Raw genomic sequence first — 21,437 nt, forward strand, 5'->3', positions numbered from 1 at the left:
CCTATCGAATCATTGATCGACACTTATATATGGTCGATAGACAAACCTAGAAAGCGAGAGCCGATCGGTTTGGTTTATAAGTGTTGAGCTCTATAATATCATGTATACAACTTATTAAGCACCTGTTGGATTATAATCCTGAATAACTGAATAGAAACCCTAAGTCTAGCTATTTCATCTAAGTACCAAAAACCAAAATCAAATCAATCGAGCAACTACCTTGCTCACAAACCTGCTATTTAGATTTTATCATAATCAACCTAGCTTAATCACTCTGATTAGATTTATTAGGTTCCCTAGCTCCCTGTGAATTTGATCCCTAAGTACTACAACTGAACCTCTTATTTGAGAGAGTAATTCACTCCTTAGGGTACTTTGAGTGAGATCACTATTTGCAAACGATCGTCTCTTCTTTCACAAAGCACATAAAAAGGAATGCCAGACAATTCTCAGGATTCTAAAGGAATACGAACTGGTATCATGTCAGCAGATAAATTTTGAGAAATCTTGGATTCAATTCGAACAGAAGATTGAAGAACCCACAAGACAGGAATTACAGAACATTTTAGGAATACACAATTTAGGCGGAATGGGATCATATTTGGGAATCCCTAAGAATTTGGGAGGATCAAAAATACAAGTTTTTGGTTTTATTGAAAATCATTTAATTAATAGAGTAAATGGATGGACTTTCAAGTTTTATCAGCAAAGGGAAAGGAAGTGATTATAAAATCTGTGGTAACAGCATTGGCAAACCATGTAATGTCATGTTTTCGTATACCGAAAACGGTAACAGAGAAGCTAACGAGTGTTGTGGCACAATTTTGGTGGAGTCCAAAGGGTAATACTAGAGGTATGCACTGGAAATCATGAGATAAACTTTGTAGTCATAAGGATGAAGAAGGTTTGGGGTTTCAAGACCTCACAAATTTTAATACAGCTATGCTTGGGAATTTTTTTTTTTGAGATTGATTGAGAAACCGAACACATTATTCTCTCGTGTGTTCAAAGGACGGTATTTGAGGAATACATCACCCATGAAACCAATTCAATTGTACTCGTCGTCCTACGGCTGGCGTAGTATTCTCTCTGCGAGATCTCTAGTTAGCAAAGGACTAATCAAAATGGTGGGATCAAGATCATCTATTTCAGTATGTAACAATCCTTGGCTTCTATCCACTCACCCGAGACCTGCAAATAAAAATCAACACAATCTTTACCCGAAACTAACAGTAGATTCTCTCATCAATGTAACATCGAGAACATGAAATTTATAGGTTATTCGGACCCTGGTGGATCCTCAAGATGAGAAAATCATTAAAAGTATACCTTCAAGTCGAATACATACATAAGATCGGGATGGATGGCATTTTACATACAATGGGAGATACACGGTTAAATCTGGATATCAAGTAGAACAAGTGTATCTGGATAGAGAAAGAATGCTGCAAGGGTGTGGACCTTCGGTCTCTCTGCGAAAGCATTCTGCTGGAGAGTACGCTGCCCACCAAAGATGAAATATTTTTATAGCAACTGGTTTCAGGATGTATAGCAGTTAAGAAAAATTTAAGGTACTCTCCAATTGGAAGAAACAGAGTCGTTACTTTGTGCTGAGCACAAATTTCTCTTGCATAGGGAATATATCATACTCGATTACTAGTAGTAGCGATAATACCGCCTATCCAAGGTAGATGCTGTTATACATATGAATCTTGGAAAAATCAGGAAATCTATTCGGGCCAAGGGTGGTATAGCACACTAGATGGGTTTGATGGTTTAATGGTAGCGAGGAATACAAGAGCGAGTCAGTCTCCACTTAATTCGGAGATAGAGGCTCTCATTTGGGCAATGGAATGCATGAGGAATCTAAGACAGTTTTTGTTGGACCCAATTTCGCTCAATATATTAATGGGCCGCGACCAAATATATTGGCCGTGAGGAACTAAGGCCCATAGCAAGCGTGCGAGCTCGAGGCGGAGCCATCGAATTCCCGAAGAACACGGAACAAGAGACGAAGATCGCAGAGCAGTTACGAAGGTCACGAGGTCGATTTACTATAAAGGAAGGAGAATAGGCATGAAGAAGGACACGTTGAAAACCCTAGAGAGAGCTACACACTTACATCAACCTTGTTTTCATCCCAATCTTAGATCCTTTCTTTACCGATCTCATTTGTATCACTCGATCTAGTTCAACTCATTGTATTCGATCTTATTCATCAATAAAGTTCATTTTTACCTACTGGAAACTGTTTACATCGTTGTGTTATAAAGATATCGTTGCCTACATCATTTGTCTTCCCTAGATCAATCTCCCGATCACTATCAAATACTTAGTGTAGATTTTAGGTTCTACATTTTGGCGCCGACTGTGGGGAAGATAAACGAAAAACATCTTTGCTAAGAAACCGATCTAAGTTTCCTAAGCGCGACTATGGATCCCGCCCCAATCTGATCCAACTGCATTGAATCAATCGATCTCGACCTCTTCAGATCGATGAGGCCAATCGCATCAAGAAAGGTCGATATTCTCGACAAGCGATCCTGCGCTTTGCGAGAAGCGATTAACGGCTCCACCATCATCTCGTTCGAGGATACAATACCAAAAGGAGAGATCGTGACTTTCCACGAGCACGAAACTATAAAGCTCGATATGCCCCACGGCGATCGCATTGGAAGTCGAAGGCGCCGTATTCTCAAAAATCCTCATCGACACCGGAAGCGCTGTCGACGTCATCTCACAAAAAACGCTACAGTCGCTCGCTTCGGAGGAAAGTCGGTCCGTTCGCTCGGGATCATATTATTAACCACCAGAGCTTACGATCTGGAACTGAAAACAGAATTCACCGTAGTCGATCATCCTATGCCTTTTGATGCCATCATAGGGCGCCCCTGGTTGCACCAAATGAGGGCGGTCGCCTCGGTTTATCACCAATGTGTGAAGTTTTTATCTCCAACCGGCGAGAAAAACCATACTCAGAAGCCAAAAACAGGCCCGAGCCTGTTACATGTCCGAATTCCGAAAGATGCCACAGAAGGAGGAGAATATCCCACTCGCACGCGACCTCTAACATCGAGAATGACCTGCCTCCCGAGTTAAGGATCGACCTCTTATCCTTCCTCAAACAAAATATCAAAACGTTCGCATGGTCCGCGGTGGACATGCCGGGAATCGATATCAATGTCGCTTCCCACGATCTGAAAGTCGATCTCACGTTTAAACCCGTCAAACAGAAGCGAAGAAAGTTGGGTCTCGAGCGAGCCAAAGCCATAAACGATGAAGTGGACAAGCTCCTGAAAATCGGCACCATTCGTGAAGTCCAATACCCCGACTGGCTCGCGAACCCAGTCGTAGTTAAAAAGAAAAACGGAAAATGGAGAGTGTGCATCGATTTCTCCGATCTCAACAAAGCGTGCCCAAAAGACAGCATTCCACTACCGCATATCGACCGGCTAGTAGAAGCCACAGCCGGACACGAACTACTCTCTTTCATGGACGCATTCTCTGGCTATAATCAAATCCTCATGAATCCCGAAGACCAAGAAAAAACGAGTTTCATTACCGAGCGAGGAACGTACTACTATAAAGTGATGCCGTTCGGGTTGTAGAACGCCGGAGCCACTTACCAGAGACTAGTAAACAAAATGTTCTCCAAACAACTTGGGGAAACGATGGAAGTTTACATAGACGATATATTGGTAAAGTCGTCAAAAGCAAGCGATCACGTTCCCCAGCTACAAGAATGTTTGAACATCCTCAAAAAATTCGGAATGAAACTGAACCCTACCAAATGTACGTTTGGAGTAACTTCTGGGAAATTTCTCGGCTATTTGGTAACTGAAAGAGGAATCAAAGCCAACCCGAAGCAGATCGCAGCGCTCGTCGATACCTTACCCCCATGGTCGGTCCGAGAAGTACAACGCCTCACCGGGAAAATAGCCGCTTTAAACCGTTTTATATCCAAATCAACCGATAGATGCCTTCCTTTCTACAAATTGCTGAAAGGAAATAAGAGGTTTGAATGGAACGCCGAATGCGACTCTGCCCTAAAAGAACTTAAAGCATACATCAGCGAGCCGCCTGTATTATCGAAACCGATCAAAGGAGAAACCCTCTTCCTATATGTTGCAAGCTCCGAACATGCAGTGAGCGGAGTCATGATCCGCGAAGAAAGCGGAGAACATAAACCAATATACTACGTAAGTAGATCGCTGGTCTACGCCGAAACCAGATACCCAGTAATGGAGAAACTAGCACTATCAATAGTAACTACCGCCAGAAAACTGAGACCCTATTTCCAGTCTCATTCGATCATAGTCATGATGTCGCAACCTCTTCGGACAATATTTCACAGCCCATGCCAGTCCGGCAGGCTCGCAAAATGGGCGATCGAGCTCAGCGAAGATGACATCGAGTACAAACCACGAACGAGCTCGAAAGAACAAGTACTAGCAGACTTCGTCATCAAACTCGTCCCAAAAGAGGATTGCTCGAGATCGAATACCAAAAAATAGAAGTTACATGTCGACGGGGCATCGTCAAAACAAGGATCCGGAATCGAAATACAGCTCGAAGCCCCGACAGGAGAAGTAATCGAACAATCATTTCGCTTAGGGTTCAGCCCATCGAATAACAAAGCCGAAAACGAATCCATGATCGCTGGATCAGGTAAGCCAAGCATAGATCTCCCATGCAATGGAATTGACCTTCAAGGAAACGATCCTCCTCGCATCGACGCAATCACTACACGAAGCAGGGCACGGAGAGAAAGCAAGGATCTCGACGACGAAACCAGTGGCGAGCTCAACGATCAACCAACCTCGAGCACGTCACGCGTCAGGACCAAAAGGACAGCGACCACCGCAACTATCCCTGAAGAGGCCGTTCACGAAACCAATGACGAAGCACACGAGGCCATCAGGAAAGAATTTGAAGCTAGACCAGACTGGAGAACTCCAATATTTAAATACATGAAAGACGGCGAGCTCCCCGCTGAAAGATGGGAAGCTCAAAAAATAAAAGCCCGGAGCTCGCGCTATTGTATTATGGAGGAAAAACTATACAAAAGAATCCTAGACGAGCCCTATCTGTTAGGCGTATCACCTAAGGACGCATTCACAATCCTGAAGCAAACTCACGGGGGATCGTGCGGAAGCCATTCTGGCGGGCGGTCCCTAGCAATCAGGATAAAGAAGCTAGGCTACTTTTGACCAGCGATCGCCGATGATAGCGAACAATTCGTGCTAAAATGCGACAAATGCCAAAGGCAAGCACCGATGATACATCAACTAACTCAAAAAACTATCTACCATATCTTCACCATATCCTATTATGAAATGGTCCATGGACGTAGTAGGCCCGCTAGTACCTTCTGGGCCGGCCCAATTGCGATTCCTTCTAGTATTAACCGACTATTTCACCAAGTGGATCGAAGCTGAAGCATTCTCCAACGTCACCTCTACGACGGTAACCAGCTTCATTAGGAAAAAACATCATCTGTCGACACGGTTTACCATACGAGATAGTAACCGACACTGGACCACAATTCATCTCAAAAATATTCAACGATTTTTGTGTAAAGTGGAAAATCAAGATTAAGGCCGCGAGCCCTCGATACCCAAAATGCAACAGTCATGCCGAAGCTGCAAATAAAACTATAATGAACAACCTCAAGAAAAGACTCTACCTCAAGAAAGAGAGGTGGGGCAAAGAACTGCACGGTGTCCTATGGGCCTGTAGAACGACCCCCACACAGCAACCCAAGAAACACCGTTCTCGCTGTCTTACGGAATCGAAGCTGTAATCCCAGCCGAAATCGAGGAACAATGAGAAAAAGCAGCAATACGCGTGCAAAATTACCAACAAACCGCGGCACGTTATTACGACTCTAACATAAGAAACCGCGTTTTTTCCGTAGGCGACCTAGTTCTCCGAAAAGTGTTCGACGGAACGAAAAAACCAGGAGCAGGAAAACTAGGAACAAGATGGGAAGGACCATACAAAGTAACCAAAGAAATCCGAACCAGAGTCTACGAGCTAGGAAAATGCAAAACTTACCTTCCAGAAATGAGACCTTGGAACGCCTACAACTTAAAGAAATACTACAAGTACTGCAAACCCGAACCTCGACCATGACTGTCAAGCTTCGAGCTTGGAGGCTACCGATGCCTACAGCTGCCTACAGCTCAGTCAAAAAGAAACGGAACTACGAAAAGGCTTGATCCCTCGAAGAGGGTACGTAGGCAGCTCGACACCGAGCGCAGCCCAAACAACCGAACAAACATTTGTTACTTTTCTTCTATTACTTAGAATACTCAACCCCTAAACGTAGCCTGTTCTATTGACTTGCAATCAGGCCATATAAAGGCCCACAAAACAAATTCCTGATCAGTCTCTGTTCTACGCCTCCTAAAGGATAAAATAACAAGCTCAATGAAGCTTAAGTTAAATCAAACCATACAATTAAAGAGGTATTATCCCATAATCCGTCGAAGACATATATATGTTTCTTCGACTGCAAAAACACAAAAAGAAAAGTAGAACATATCAAACTTCAAACTAAGTCAAATTAACCTTCGCATCAATCCTGATTGACCGAATCTACAGAAATATCAGGAAGATCGAGGCGACTAAGAGAAGGATCCGACACCGAAGCAAGACCGTAATCAACTTCGAGCGAAATCTCCAGGTCTTTAAGACGCTCCAACTCCGCCTTGAGCTCGAAGCCACCCTCATTATACTCAGTCAAAGCCTCAATACGAGCACGCACCTCTTGGAAATGAATCTCCGCAGCCGTTTCCTTTTTTTATGCTCCAACTTGTTCTTCACTACAGCCAGAAGCCCAGAACCCCATCATATTCTCGAGCAAGAGAGAGACGAGCAAGGTAGCGATCTTTGCGAGCTTGCCTATCTCGACCTTCGATCTCTCGCCTATGCTTCTCCTTCATCGAGTCAAGATCGCTCTGAATAGCGACTTTTCCCGCCTCAGCTGCAGCCAACTTCCTCTTCGACTCCTCAATCTCCGCTTCGCGCTGCCTCTCTGCCTCCCGAGCAACCTCCAACTCACCTCGAAGCTGTTGGATCGTGAGAAAATGACCCGCGATCTCCTCCTTACTTGGAAAATTAGCCAATCGCCCCTCCATCAAAGCGGCGTATTCATTGCTCGCCTCCATAGCCTAAGCAAAAACGATAACATCAGAGATTGTCATCCAATTCAATAATGCACCGAAGAAAGATAACGTACCTTGGCATTCGCAACTGCCATCCGAACATAGGCATCACTCTCTCGCATACGCTCCAGAGAAGGGAGCTCGCATCCTTCCGTTCTGATCTTACGCCAGATCGCAGCAAGAGAATCGGGGTTCTCAAGGATAGGAATCACGTTGTCATATGAAAACGCCTACGAAGAGGCTTCGGGCACGCTCGAAAGATGGACGCCAGGGTTAATCCGCTAAGTACCTTCACCAGAAACGCGTAATGGTAGAGGAAGTCCCGAGCTCTATGACCCCGTAGTCACAGTGTTAATCTCCTCCAAGACCCTACGTCGACGCCGGTGAGTCAATGAATCGACCCCGTCGTTAAGAGCTCAATCGCCAGCAGAACTCGCCGAGTTATCCGATGCCTTACGAGTCCCGCCGGCAGGGATAGCAACCGACACCGGCCTAGCCAGAAGGCCAGGAGACTGAGCCTGCGACCTCGATCTAAGAACCGGCCCGCGCTGAACTTTCTGAGCTCGCTCTAACGACCTGGCCTCAGAAGAGTCATCAGGACGATCAAGCAACACCTCCTTCTCCTTCTTCCCTAAAAACAAAACGAACCTCGAAGGATTTAGAATCGCGCTAATGAAGTATCTCAAAATCTTGTCAAGAGAAGGACAACTTACTCTTGTTGCCACGACCTTTCTTGGGCCGAACGGGAGCCACCAAGGCAACATGAGTAGCACGGTTTACACCCAGCGGGAGAGCATAAGCGGTTCGAATTCGGTCATGAGTAAAAGCGAGCCATCGAGGACTGCCACGTCGCAAAGTAGCCATTAACCCACGAAGCTCGGGAGTCATGGGCGCAGGGCCGAAGGGCTCTACAGATAAAAGAGAGAGGAGACTTTTAAAAGGGAAAAGGCTAAAAGACGATCAGGAGAGGAGACTTTTAAAAGGGAAAAGGCTAAAAGACGATCAGGAGCAGACATTATTCGCAAAAAAAAAAATTACCAATGTCGTCGGACCATTCCCTAGGGATCCTTTCAAATTCAAAATCCCCGACCGACGCCAGGTTAACCTTAAAAACAAACAAATTTTCTCTCCATCGATCATCTTTATTGGGAATGCCTTCAATAATAACACGACCAGAGCGAGGAGCAAGAATCATCGTGCCAAGAAAGCCATTGTTCCGCTTTATAGCGAACAATTGCTTCAACTCCCTGAGGCCGAACTCAAGACCTTCCTCCTGAGCTCGGACCCAGGTGGCCAAGAAATAGCGAAAAAAGTTAGGCGCCATCTGGGTAAACGCCATCTTAAGCTCCGCCAACGCCTCAAGAAGAAAACGAGGAAGAGGAAATGATAAGCCACCGTCCTCGAAATGCGACATATAGGCTCCACAATAACCCGGTCTCATGGTCGCCGGAGTTTCGCCGTCTTCAGGAAGTTCAATTTTGACGGCATAATCGACCCCCCAGAGTTCGTAGATAGCCTCGATGTGTTTCGCCTCGAGAATTGTCTTAAGGTGGGGACCAAATTTCTCGACTGCCATAGGTTTGAATCGAGAAGAAATGTCGCGAAGGAGAGAGTAAGAGAAAGTAGAACTGCTATTAGAGAAGACGACACACTCTGTAGAATCAGTATATATACAGAAAAAAGAAGAAAAAACAGTTCCCGAAGTAGTTAATTGAAGCCAGCCACGAACCTTCGATCTCAGCCACACGATTTAAACAATGGCCGACCAGTCAAATCAAGCCGATGCGCGTGGTATCCCATTTCCCAAGAATCGCGATGACGTCGAACTAAGACGGTTTTTGCCTTTTCGGTTTCTCAACGAACCAAAAAAAGCTGGGGGACAAATGTTGGACCCAATTTCGGTCAATACATTCATGGGCCGCGACCAAAGATATGGGCCGTGAGGAACTAAGGCCCATAGCAAGCGTGCAGGCTCGAGGCAGAGCCATCGAAGTCCCGAAGACTGACATCTCTTGCCGTCGATCGACAGCGAAGCGCACAAGGCCCGACTTGGTTCCCAGTCGACTTATAGCCCAAGTTCCACATTAATTACAGAAATACCATGGCCGACTTTAACCTAATATGTATGTGCTCTGCCATTGATTTGGGCAACACACGCTTTCATACTTTATCATTTCACAGCAAAACATATTTAGGGTTTTTAGTAGTTTGGAGAGAAGATCCAAGACTCCTTCAGAGCTTTGTATCAGATATTTGCTATGTTCTGCTTTGCTATGTCTGAGTAGTTTCCTTTGTTAGATTTAGGGTTTAAAGTAAGGTTATGTGGGATTAGCCCAAACTATAGATACACTGAGGTGATAAAGGTTTTCTTCAAGGAATTGTTTGTAATGCTTGTGTTCTAGAGTAGCTAACTAGAACCCTGAACTTAGGATAATTAGGCGCATGTGACAGCATAGTCTTTTATCTGAATTAATTCCCTTGAGCTAGTATTGCTAGAAACAAGCGACATTGGATTTAGTGAATACTAGTGAACCTATCGAACAGCTCGCTAATGCTTACCTAGGTAAACATCGATCGACACTAATCTCATAGCATCGATTGACGTTCGATCGTTGTAGTTCATAGTGTGTGCAATCGTTGTAGTTCATAGTGTTGTCCTATTTTGAAAATCTCATAGCATCGATTAACATCGATCGACACTCTGTTACTCTCTTAAACCTTTTCTATGTTGTGTGCAATCGTTGTAGTTCATAGTGTTGTCCTATTTTGAAAATCTTGTTCTTCTTTCGTTGAACCATGTCCTTGTCTACTGTTGTGTGTATTCTAGGTTTTTTGTGACTAGGCACATATAAAAATATGGTCTCATGATGATTTGAAGATAAAAAATTCCTGGGTTATTAAAGAGAAAAAGATAAAAAAAGATGATTTAAACGAAGATGATTCAAGCTTCAATTGTGTCTTCATGGGTTATTAGAGAAAGAGAGATAATTTCTTCATTTCATTTAATGGGCTCCATCCCTTAAATGGGCACTAGTCACATGATTGTTTGGATGGCAAAAGTAAACAGCAAAATAACATCTCGCATACAGCAGCGTGTATCCTAATAGTCTGATAAAACCGTGAAATGCCTAAACAATGTCATCATTTCATTAGACGTGCTCAATCCCTCTAATGGGCACTAGTCATATGATTGTTTGGATGGCAAAAGTAAACAGAAAAATAACATCTCGCATACAGCAGCGTGTATCCTAATAGTCTGTGAAAACCGTGAAATGCCTAAACAATGTCTTCATTTCATTAGACGGGCTCAATCCCTCTAATGGGCCCAATTCACATGATTGTTTGGATGGCAAATGTAAACAGCAAAAGAAAACGAGAAATCATCTCGAATCTCGTCTGTCGCGTTTATCCTAATTATCTAAGAAAACCGCAATGACATCCCTAATCTAAACCGCTCACGCGTTTTGAAAGGAAGTTATAAAAAAGAGAAGCTTTTCGAATCTTGTCTCCTCTCGACTGTCTCCAACGGTTCTCACGTTATACTAGGTATAACTTGTTTTTCGTTTGCTCCATGTTGAAAGAACTCTGTCTAGTTGGTTTGTTGATGTCGTTTATTTGTAGGTTTTGAAAAATGGTTAAGAGTAGATGGTCAAAGCATAAGATTAAGAATTCTAAGAAACTAAAGGGAAAGACACCCCCTACTCTCCCTGAGGAAGAAGAAAGAGATACATACTTGGTCGCTGCGAATGATAAATTAAACCCGGACCCTGTTGAAGAAGAAGAAGACGTGAATTTGGCTGAAGAACAAGATGGAGATGCAAATTGCGTTGAAGAAAAAGAAGAGGACGTGAGCTCCGGTGAAGAAGAAGAAGACGCGAACTATGAGAAGAATTCTGTTGAAGAAGAAGGAGAGATAGGATCTGAGGAAAGGTCGAGTCACGAGACTTGGGTTGTTGATGATATTCAGTCCCATGAAGAACAAAGAGATAAGGATGAGGGAAGAAGTAGCCGAACCTTAAGCAACTGTGGAGACACTAGTTTTAGTAGTTCTACGTCATTCTCTTAGTTTATGAAAAAAATTGGTATAACTAGAGATGACTACTTCGTTTTTGATAGGAAGAAATGGTAGTGATTTATATTAAGTGGGGTAATCGGACTAAAACTAGGCTGATATGTATCCTTGTTCCCATTGTTTGCCTGTTGTAGGATTCGGAGGATGAAAACTTGGTTCTCTCAGGTTAGTAATTATTATTTATGAATATATTTGGTTGACTTTCTGCGTTAAGTTAGTCTTTATTCATTTTTAAATGAAGGACATTGAGTGCATCTTAAGCGAATGAAGGACATTGAGTGCATCTTAAGCGCTTCGGCTGATGAAGAAAATTAATTTGTTCGAATAACAGAAAAAGATGACGTCGATAGTAAGCATGATGTGGTTGTTGATAGTTGGATGAACTAGCTTGGTAAAGGATATACCATAAGGTTTAAAGGGCTGTTCGACGAAGACGTGGCTGCCCGAAAAGCCCATATCATTGAGAATGATGTGAACGAGACAAGATCCACTACTGGAACACCAGAGATCATGGTAAAGTTAAATATATTGGTAGAACTAGTTAATGGTAAGGACAAGAAATGGGAGAGTGGACAAAAAAAATTGAGGGGTATGCATGAGACTCGCTGCATTGGAAGCTTATGTGAAGGAAGTAGGTGAAGAATCACCTTAGGATCTGAAGAAGAGGAAGAAAAAAGGAAAGGGTGTTAAAAAGGCTGTGCACACTAGGATGACAACCTGAGCATGCTAAAGTCGAGGTCTAAGAAGGAAAATTGAGATCCTTGTAAATGGTTTAAAACTTGATTTTTCTTGGTAGTTGAAAGTATGGTGAAAAAGTCATACTACTACTATAATCTACTACTACAATGATTACCTCTTTGTTGTTTTATGTTTAAAACTTCTGTTTCTTGTTATTGGTTGATGTAAAACTTATTTTGTTGTTTCTTATTTCACGGTGTACTACTGGTAAAACTTAACAATTAAGGAAAACAAGATAACACCCACCAAGTTCATAACATAGATATGGAAACACACAAGAAATTCAGGAAAATCCTTGACCAATTTCTTGTACTCTGCAATCTCTTCACTCATTTGTTCAATCTTAAATTGTAGGTTCAAGCGGATCTTGACCTCGTCATGAGCCTCTTTCTTCAAATCAGTCACCTCATCTTTGAGTGCATAAAGACAGCAAATCCGTAAGTGCAAGACAACTTATTCATTTAGCACAAATCGATTCTAACCTCAAACACTTTGTATAAAAATGACTGCATGTTTGATCAGATACCTGAATGGGTAAGAGTCAAGTGTCTCTTGATCGATACTCCCAAGATGAGCCTAAACATTAATCTCAAAAATGAGGTCAGTAGAAGGGTATGTCACATTGTATATGTTGAGTTGTGGGATGGATGGTCATGTTGCTAAGCTGAGGCTAAGTACATGAAAGTACCTTCTAAAAATAGTATTATTTGACGTGGCTTGAAACACAGTAGAGGTGATGGTGGTGCTCTATAGAAAAGGGGAGTTCTCGTGTGTTCAAACCTCCCCCATGCGTTCATTCTATGTTTTGCTTAAGGGCAAGCAAAAGATAAGTCCAGGGAGTTGAAATAGCTGGTTTTTATGGGTTTTTACCATGATATAGGTCCGGTTTTAGAGTCTCATATATATATGTTTGGAGTCGCTTTAGAGTCTATTCAGGTTTAGGTATGTTTTCGGCAAATTTGAAGATTTTGGAGCTATTTGAGATGCAGAACTGTGCAGATGCGCCCGAAGTTTTACAACGTATGGAGGACTTCCTACCAATATATTTCCCTCCAATTTGGTCACAACATATCAAATTGAGTTAGCTTCCAATGCCACCGGTTTGAGATCGATCCATCAGTTTGATCAAGCGTTATCCTTGTTTTTACTGACGAGTGGTCTGTCTGGCGCGCGAGAGGAAGCTGTCGAGCTTAAAGCATGGTGTAGACAGGCATTACCTTGGTGTCTAATGACACCCTCCCGATCTTCTCCCAACAATTTTTATCAACTTTCAAAAATTGCAGTTTGGCCAAGAAATTTCTATTTGTTTATAAAAGTGTCCAAGTCGAGTTTTAACTTATATCTAATGAATCTAAGCCATTTTTGACGGCTATGCTTTGTTTTTGATTTGGAGAGAAGATCTGAACTCCTTAAGAGATTGATTTTAACTCCTTTTGATTATTATTTATGCAATCTATTCAGAACATGTCTTGCCCTTGCTTGATCATGTCTATGTAGATCGACATTTTAGATCTAGGTATTTCTAACTCTTAATGTCAAGTTGTTGATTGATTGATTGATTGCTAGGTTTATTCATAGAATTCTACACCATGATTTTTTATTACACTAGGATCTATAACTAAAACCTAAAATTATAGGAAAATCGAGAGACAAGAGAGTGTACTCGACTAACATAACTGAATCCCGCTGAACTAGATATCTATTCGCAAAAAGAGTTGGCCTGTAATTTAGTTGAACAATATCGAATATGATTTATTCCTTGTTTGATTCATCGAATTCACAGTGAGAGTTGGTATTTGACTAGATTTATGCATCTGATAGTTTATAGTAGCGAGAGTTGGATAGTTTACTATTTGAATACGAGTTTTGGAATTAAATCTAATTAAACCATTGACATCGATTGATTTATGCTTTTGAATCTCTTTTTGATAAATTCGTGGATCTAGGCCTTTCTCTTGATATTTACAACCGTTTAGATCTTTTATTTTGTTTATTGCTTTCTTATTGTTGGCTTAGCTTAATCAGAAACCGATATGCTATTGCGTGATCTTGTGTACGTGTGGATATGCTCTTCAAGTACTACGATGAGACTCTTATTTGAGTGAGTTGCTTGAGGTTAATTTGAGAATATCACAAATATACCATATTATTCATGGGACTGGGTCCCAATCCAATTTCGGGTCTTCAATAGCGTTATTACACAAGAATAGATAATCTATATTTGTATATTAACTCAAATTAGGAATACAGAAGCGGAGGAAGGTGTTACTTCTCTATTCCATGTTTGTACAGATGGGGGAATTCAAAAATAGTGATCTTTGTTTATCCTCTGCTCCGCATCTGGGGCAATTATTATCACATTTCATAATATGACGTGTTAAGTTCCTGGTCATAACTAGGTGTCATGCTATTACTCTCCACATAAGATGAAAAAAATTCAGTGAACTTTGATATTCCAAGCGAAGACTTGAAATTTTTTTATGCTAGGTTCTGAATACATCACATTAGTCATATTGGTATATGTCGGTAACTCACATCAATTTGACTAATGTGATGTACTCAAATATTAAGCAATTTGACTTAGTGTATAAATTATAACTAGATTTTGACCCGCTCTTTTAAAAGCGCGGGAGTGAATTTTGGTTAAAAATTTTTTTTTGTGTAATGAAGATTACAATTTATATACAAAATCTGTATATTTGAGTTCATGAAATTTTATGTTTAATTTTATATGTGTAATTTATTTTAGTTATTATTATTAGCTGGGTTATAATTTTTAGAATTTCGAATGATTTAGATTCGTGTTATGGGTAATATTTTTATTTAACCCATTATTTAACTTATTTAACCCATTTTTATTTTTAAAGAGTTACACTGAAATAGGATAATGTAATCCTCTCATACTGATAAAAATTTATTTAAATTCTTTTTAGTAAAATTTATTTTAAGATTATTTTTCAACCAATTTCAAATTATATATATATATATATATTGTTTACATATTTCATTAATAACCCGCAAAATCATGAGTTTATTTAGTTATTATAAGTAAATATTAAAAATCATTAAATTTTATAGTGTTTTCCAGTGAGTTGAGTATATTTATGCAATTATGGAATGTAATTATTAACAAGGGGAGTCGTGTATGTATATTTATGAAATGCTAATATTTATTTACATAAGATAATAAGGAAAATATCTTGGTAGTTAAAAAATAATTTTCGTAATTTTAGTTAAGATGTAAATGCAGTGGAATGGATATAAATTATATATTAAAACAGAAGTCACAACCTTGATTCATGTGTGATTTTTTTTTTAAAATGGACCTAATGGATCTATTCCTACAAAGTCATGTTACATTTAATCTCTAATATTATCATTTAAATTTTGGGCCTACCAGAAATTTTTATTGGGTTATCAATAATTGGATTTAAACAATAGATGATTCATTGGATTTATAGATAGTATAAATTAAATAGATATAATTTAATGTTGTATACCTCTATATGTTAATTATTTAAATATTTGTCGATGTTAACTTTTAAAATTATAAAGATTTTTTTTTTTTAAATAACAAAAATCATATTACCTAACAATGATTAATCCTTACTACCTTAAACCAATGAAAACAAATTTGAAACTATATAGTTTATTTTAAAAATTAAACACAAACTAAAAGTTTAATTATTTATTCGATAATATAAATCTATGAAGCGAAAAATTTAATTTTTTAAAAAACTTTCTAAATTTGTAAAATGTTACAATATTTTTGAATATGACAACAAAACAATATTATACTAATCTTTATATATGTAGTTACGATTTTAATAATGAAATAATAATCCGAAAATATATATATATAGAAGAAGATACAATTACATGTGAAAGTTTGAAACAATCTATTCAATGAAAAAAATATACCGTAAACTTATTATGTTTTAAAAATTTATAGACGCATATATATTATAATAACTTATTATGTTAACTTTTAAAATTATAAAGATTTTTTTTTAAATAACAAAAATCATATTATCTAACAATGATTAATTTTTACTAACTTAAACCAATGAAAACAAATTTGAAAGTATATAGTTTATTTTAAAAATTAAACAAAAAATAAATATTTAATCATTTACTCGATAATATAAATCTATGAAGCGAAAAGTTTAATTTTTTAAAACCTTTCTAAATTTGTAAAATGTTATAATATTTTTGAATATGATAATAAAACAATGTTTTACTAATCTTTATATATATAGTTACGATTTTAATAATGAAATAATAATCCAAATATATATATATATATAGAAGAAGATACAAATACATGTGAACGTTTGAAACAATCTATTCAATGAAAAAAATATACGGTAAAGTTATTATATTTTAAATATCTATAGACATATATATATTATAATATATACCAATTTAAAATTGAAAACAAAATATTTATATAAAAATAAATGAAAACAAAAATCCGCGCGGTTGCGCTGGTCGAGATCTAGTATAATTTTTAAATTAAAGGGATGTCAAAAAAATGTACTTCAGTTTTAATGGTATAGATTGGTAGCCAAATATTTTTTTTTGATTATTAACTTTTATTTGTTCATCTCATTTCTTCGACCACGAGAAACGGGTGGTCGCGTCGAAAACGAAAAGAATAGGGTAGTTATTGGTATTTAAAACAGCTCCTGCAATTTAGGTATAATCAGAGGACCATACACAGTCAAACTCAGTTTCTTCCCTTATTAAACGGATCCAATATATTCCTATTTTCTTGCTTATTAACAGAAAACAAAAATATACAAAACAAAAATTACAGAAGAAGAATGGGGAGTTTCCTTGAAATTCTTTGTGCAGTTCTCATACCTCCTCTTGGTGTATTCCTCAGATTTGGGTGCGGGGTAATATGTTTTTCATACATATATCACTTATATTTAACTTTAATTGTTGAAGTAAGATTCGAATCTCTTTTTCTTAACTTTTGGTAATACATTTTTTGCAGTTGGAGTTTTGGCTCTCTTTGCTCCTGACGTTCTTTGGTTTTATCCCTGGAATGGTATATGCTATATGGGTTCTTACTAAATAGAAACCAAAGAATTTTTATATTTTTTTTTATATTTTCTTTCCATTAAAACAATTTATCACAGGTTTTCAAATTTTCGTATTATGTACTCAATCAGTTGTTATCTTTGAACTCTCTGTCATTTTTTTTTTCTCACAATAGTTTGTTTTGATATATTAGTAAAGTAAATCCAAGCAATTCCCAGAAATGTTATGAATTTTTTTTGGACGTCGAAAGACCATTCTATTACTCAAACTTGAAGTGGTCTGCGAAACTAAACCGGAATAGAACAACCAATAAAATGTAACTCCCTATGGAAGGATCTAGCAGTCTTAGCTAAAAACATCTGAAATCTGATTGTGCGCTCATGGAGCATGAATGATGTTGAAATCCGGGATGCATATCTGTAGCGTCTCTATCCTCTCCAATTCCGTTACAAAGCTTGGCGAAGCCTGAGGTTCTTTTATCATTGCGATCAGCTCCTTACAATCTGTCCCGAAACTCTGGCATGTTGAATGTTGAAGCATATTCTCCATCGCCCATCGCAGCGCTTCTACTTCTGAATGCAAGACTGATTCACTTCGAGTGAAATTTCTTGTCCCCATAAGTTGAAAGTTCCCACCACTGTCCATCCAGACCCATCCGCATCCACTAAAATGAGCAGTGGGGATGTCCAAGATCCATCTATTAAGCAAATATTACCTAAGTTTATGACTTGAGGTTCTTCAGTATTGTTATCCTGTATCACAGGTTGTACCACTTCGTTAGCATCAAACCAGGCTTGGCATTCACTTTCTGCATGTCGAACTAGCTCTATACGATCTCTATCTATCCCCCTGAAAAGTTTGTCATTCCTACCCTTCCAATATATTGCAGATTATCCAGGGATAAGAATCCCTATCTTGTTTTGGCTCGATAATGTTGTTTTTCCTCCAGAATAGATAGTCCATATTTGTGTAGACGCTTGGTACTGGAAATATATTTTGGCTTGTTGGAGTTGATGATAATGACCAAACTTGGAGAGCATGCGTACACTCAAATATGGCATGGGTTACAATTTCTTCTGGTTCTCCACATCGTGGGCAGTAGTTGTCACACCTCATATTGCGTCTTGTTAAGTTCCTCGTTACTGCCACATGACCAGTTAACAATTGCCATATAAGATGACATATCTTCGTATGCGCCTTTAACTTCCAAGAAAAGGCTTGAAGCTTAGTGATACTTGGCTCCAAAACTTCCTTTTCTTCCTCTGTCTTTAATAAATTTTGAGCCACCCAATATCCAGATTTAACCGTATATTGGCCATTCCTTGTGTAGTTCATGCAGAATGTATCACGACGATGAGTTGTGCTTATGGCCAAACTCCTTATGAGCGGTATATCCTCAAGATTTACATAGCTCTCCAATAAACCAACATCCCACTCCTTCGATACCTGATCAATGAGATCACTGACTCTGATATTAGGATGCACAACTGGCGCTAGGGGGATAGCTGGTCTCGCAGGGGTCGTAGGAATCCACGGGTCCTCCCACACCTTGACTTCATAACCTGAATGTATCTTCTGTCTGATTCCCAGCAATAACAACTTCCTTCCACCAGAAATGCTTGTCCACACATAGGATGGACTGCTAGCAGAGTTTACTCTTAGTGGAGAATCCAATCTATAGTATCTTCCTCTCAAGACCCAGGCTACCAAAGAATCAGGAAATTGAACTAGTCTCCATAATTGTTTTGCCAATAGTGCCAGATTGAACTCATGGATCATACAAAACCCGATCCCACCCTCCTCTCTAGGTAAACATAGTTTTTCCCATTTCGCCCCGTTTATTCCCCTTTTTCGTGGATTTGAACTCCACCAGAATTGGGCAATGGCACTGGCTAGGTTTTCACATATCTCCAATGGGAGCAGAAAGGTAGACATAACGTATGTTGGAAAAGCGAGCAAAATGGATTTAATCAATACTTCCTTCCCTCTTTTTGAGAGCCATCTACCTGTCCAAACATTCACTCTATGCATCAGCTTATCTTTTAGAAATGCAAAAAGTTTGCACTTGGATACACTTATGTCTTCTGGGATACCTAAGTAAGTTCCCATTCCTCCTTCGTTCTGTATCCCAAGTGAATCTTTTATCTCTTTTCTACTAGTTGCATTAATCCGCTTACCAAAGAGTAAGGACGATTTATCAAAGTTGATACATTGACCTGATGCTTTGCCATATTTCCTGACTACTTTCATTACTTCTTCACATTCACGGGGCTCCGCCTTACAGAAGAAAAGGCTATCATCAGCGAAGAGAAAGTGGGATACCGAAGGACACACGCGCGTGACGCGCATCCCTGTTATCTTCCCTTGGTTCTCTGCATGATTGAGAAGGCTAGCGAGTGCTTCCGTGCATAGAATAAAAATGAAAGGAGACAAAGGATCTCCTTGGCGAAGACCTCTAACTGGAATATTATTTCCTCTTGGCTCTCCATTCATGAGGAACTTCTATTTCACCGACGTAATACAGCGCATGATCCAAGTGATCCATGTTTCTGAGAAACCCATCTTGCTCATGAAATCTTCAATAAAAGACCATTTCATCCTGTCATATGCTTTGCTCATGTCTGTCTTAATGGCCATCCTCTTACTGCGTCCCCTTGGTTTAGTTCTCAGAGCGTGGAACATTTCTTGAGGAATCATAATGTTGTCTGAAATCTGTCTCCCAGCAACAAAAGCCGACTGGGTTTCCGATATCAAGCCCGGAAGCACTTTCTTTAGTCTCTGGCATAATACCTTAGAGATTATCTTGTAGTTGAGGTTGCACAAGCTAATGGGTCTAAAGTGAGCCATTTCATTAGGCTTTGTTGTCTTTGGGATGAGACATATATTTGAATTATTCAGTCCATTCGCAACTGTCCCCTCAAAAAGGAATTTATCATCCATAATAGTTAAATCCTCCTTTACTATATCCTAGAATTTTTGATAGAAAAGCGCAATCATCCCATCTGGTCATGGGGCCTTTTCTGGATGCATAGCAAAGAGCGCTAATTTGACCTCCCATTCGGAGTCCGGAGCTGTAAGGTTGTCATTCATTGCTCCAGTTATCGTCGTAGGAACATGAGCTAGTGCCTCTTCAATATCCTCTGGATTTGATGATTCAAAGATCTGACTAAAGTAGCTAGTAGCAATGGCTACTAATCCTTTTTCATCCTCAACCAAATTTCCATTTGCATATAGGAGCTGTGTGATTTTATTCTTTTCTCTTCTTTGCTTTGTTAAGGCATGAAATTTTTTGTATTTCTGTCTCCTTCTCTCTGCCAAAACACCCGACTCTTCTGTTTCCAGAACATTTCTTCTGCTTTAAGAGCATCAGAGAGTTCCTTCAACGCTACTGCAATTTTCTCAGTTGTAGCGTTATCATCTGCATATAAACCCTCCACTTTTTCTTTAAGATCCGCCACTAATTTTGCCGAGTTAACATTATGTTGTTTCCTCCATTCGCTCAAGGCTTTTCTGCAGCTGGAAATATGTTCCATAATACTCGCATTGGGAGGGAGATCAGGAGATTTCCATCCCTCAAGAATAACTTGCCTCAACTCCTCATTATCCGGCCATCTTTTATCAAACTTGAATTTTTTTGATCTCCTCATTGGCTTTATGAATATGTCGGCAAGAATCGGACGATGGTCTGATCCTCATAACCTCATATACTTCACAGTCGAGTCGAATGGGGAAACTTATCATGCCAATTTGCATTTCCGACTGCTCTGTCTAAGCGACATCGAACAGTTGTTCCTCCTTCTCTCTTCCCTACCCAAGAAAGCATGTCCCCCGTGAAAGGAAACTCTAGCATCCCACAGTCATTAAGCATTTGCTTAAAGGGGAGGAATGAACTATCAGGACATTGTCTCCCTCCTTCTTTCTCATTATGACCTGTGATTTCATTAAAATCTCCTATCATGAACCAAGGTCCATTTCTTGTTGTTGAGAAACGCGTAAGACGTTCCCAAACTTGATCTCGTCTTTCTAGTACAGGATCCCCATAAACAAACGTCATATAGGCTTTTATTCCATCAATGACTGCCTCAATGTCAATCATACGGTTATTCGAAAATAAAACATTAACTTGAAATTCATCCATAAAAAATAAAGCTAAACCTCCGCTGAGTCCAAGTGGCTCAACAGTAAACAAATGATCAAATCCTAAGTCGGCCTGAATGTTTTGCAACAGCAGCCTTCTGTTCTTCGTCTCAGAAAGGAACACAAGTCCTGGGTGATGCTTCTGACACATCTACGTAAGGCGTCGAACTGTGAGGTCGTTCCCAATCCCTAGACAGTTCCAACTGATTGTCCTCATAAATGATCTTGGGATGGGTTTTTGGATCCCATCAAACCATCATTTATGGACGAAC

At 39.5% G+C, this 21,437-nt stretch overlaps 2 protein-coding genes across 2 annotated transcripts; one reads left to right on the forward strand and one right to left on the reverse strand.

Annotated features, from left to right (window-relative positions):
• Positions 1–6,314: 6,314 nt before the first annotated feature.
• Positions 6,315–8,745, reverse strand: LOC106335987. The gene is made up of 8 exons (XM_013774691.1): positions 8,208–8,745; positions 7,883–8,077; positions 7,607–7,800; positions 7,244–7,399; positions 6,849–7,175; positions 6,605–6,799; positions 6,456–6,514; positions 6,315–6,408 (listed from the first exon to the last, which is right to left on the reverse strand). Exons 1-8 carry the CDS (start codon positions 8,743–8,745, stop codon positions 6,315–6,317), a joined length of 1,758 nt encoding a protein of 585 aa, XP_013630145.1.
• Positions 8,746–16,746: 8,001 nt separating this feature from the next.
• Positions 16,747–17,175, forward strand: LOC106302420 (UPF0057 membrane protein At1g57550-like). Its single transcript, XM_013738933.1, has 2 exons — positions 16,747–16,880; positions 16,982–17,175. The coding sequence occupies exons 1-2, from the start codon at positions 16,806–16,808 to the stop codon at positions 17,063–17,065; spliced, it is 159 nt and encodes a 52-aa protein (XP_013594387.1). The 5' UTR covers positions 16,747–16,805; the 3' UTR covers positions 17,066–17,175.
• Positions 17,176–21,437: the final 4,262 nt, after the last annotated feature.

The sequence above is a fragment of the Brassica oleracea genome, chromosome C1 (genome assembly GCF_000695525.1).
Source record: "Brassica oleracea var. oleracea cultivar TO1000 chromosome C1, BOL, whole genome shotgun sequence".
NCBI lineage: Eukaryota > Viridiplantae > Streptophyta > Magnoliopsida > Brassicales > Brassicaceae > Brassica > Brassica oleracea.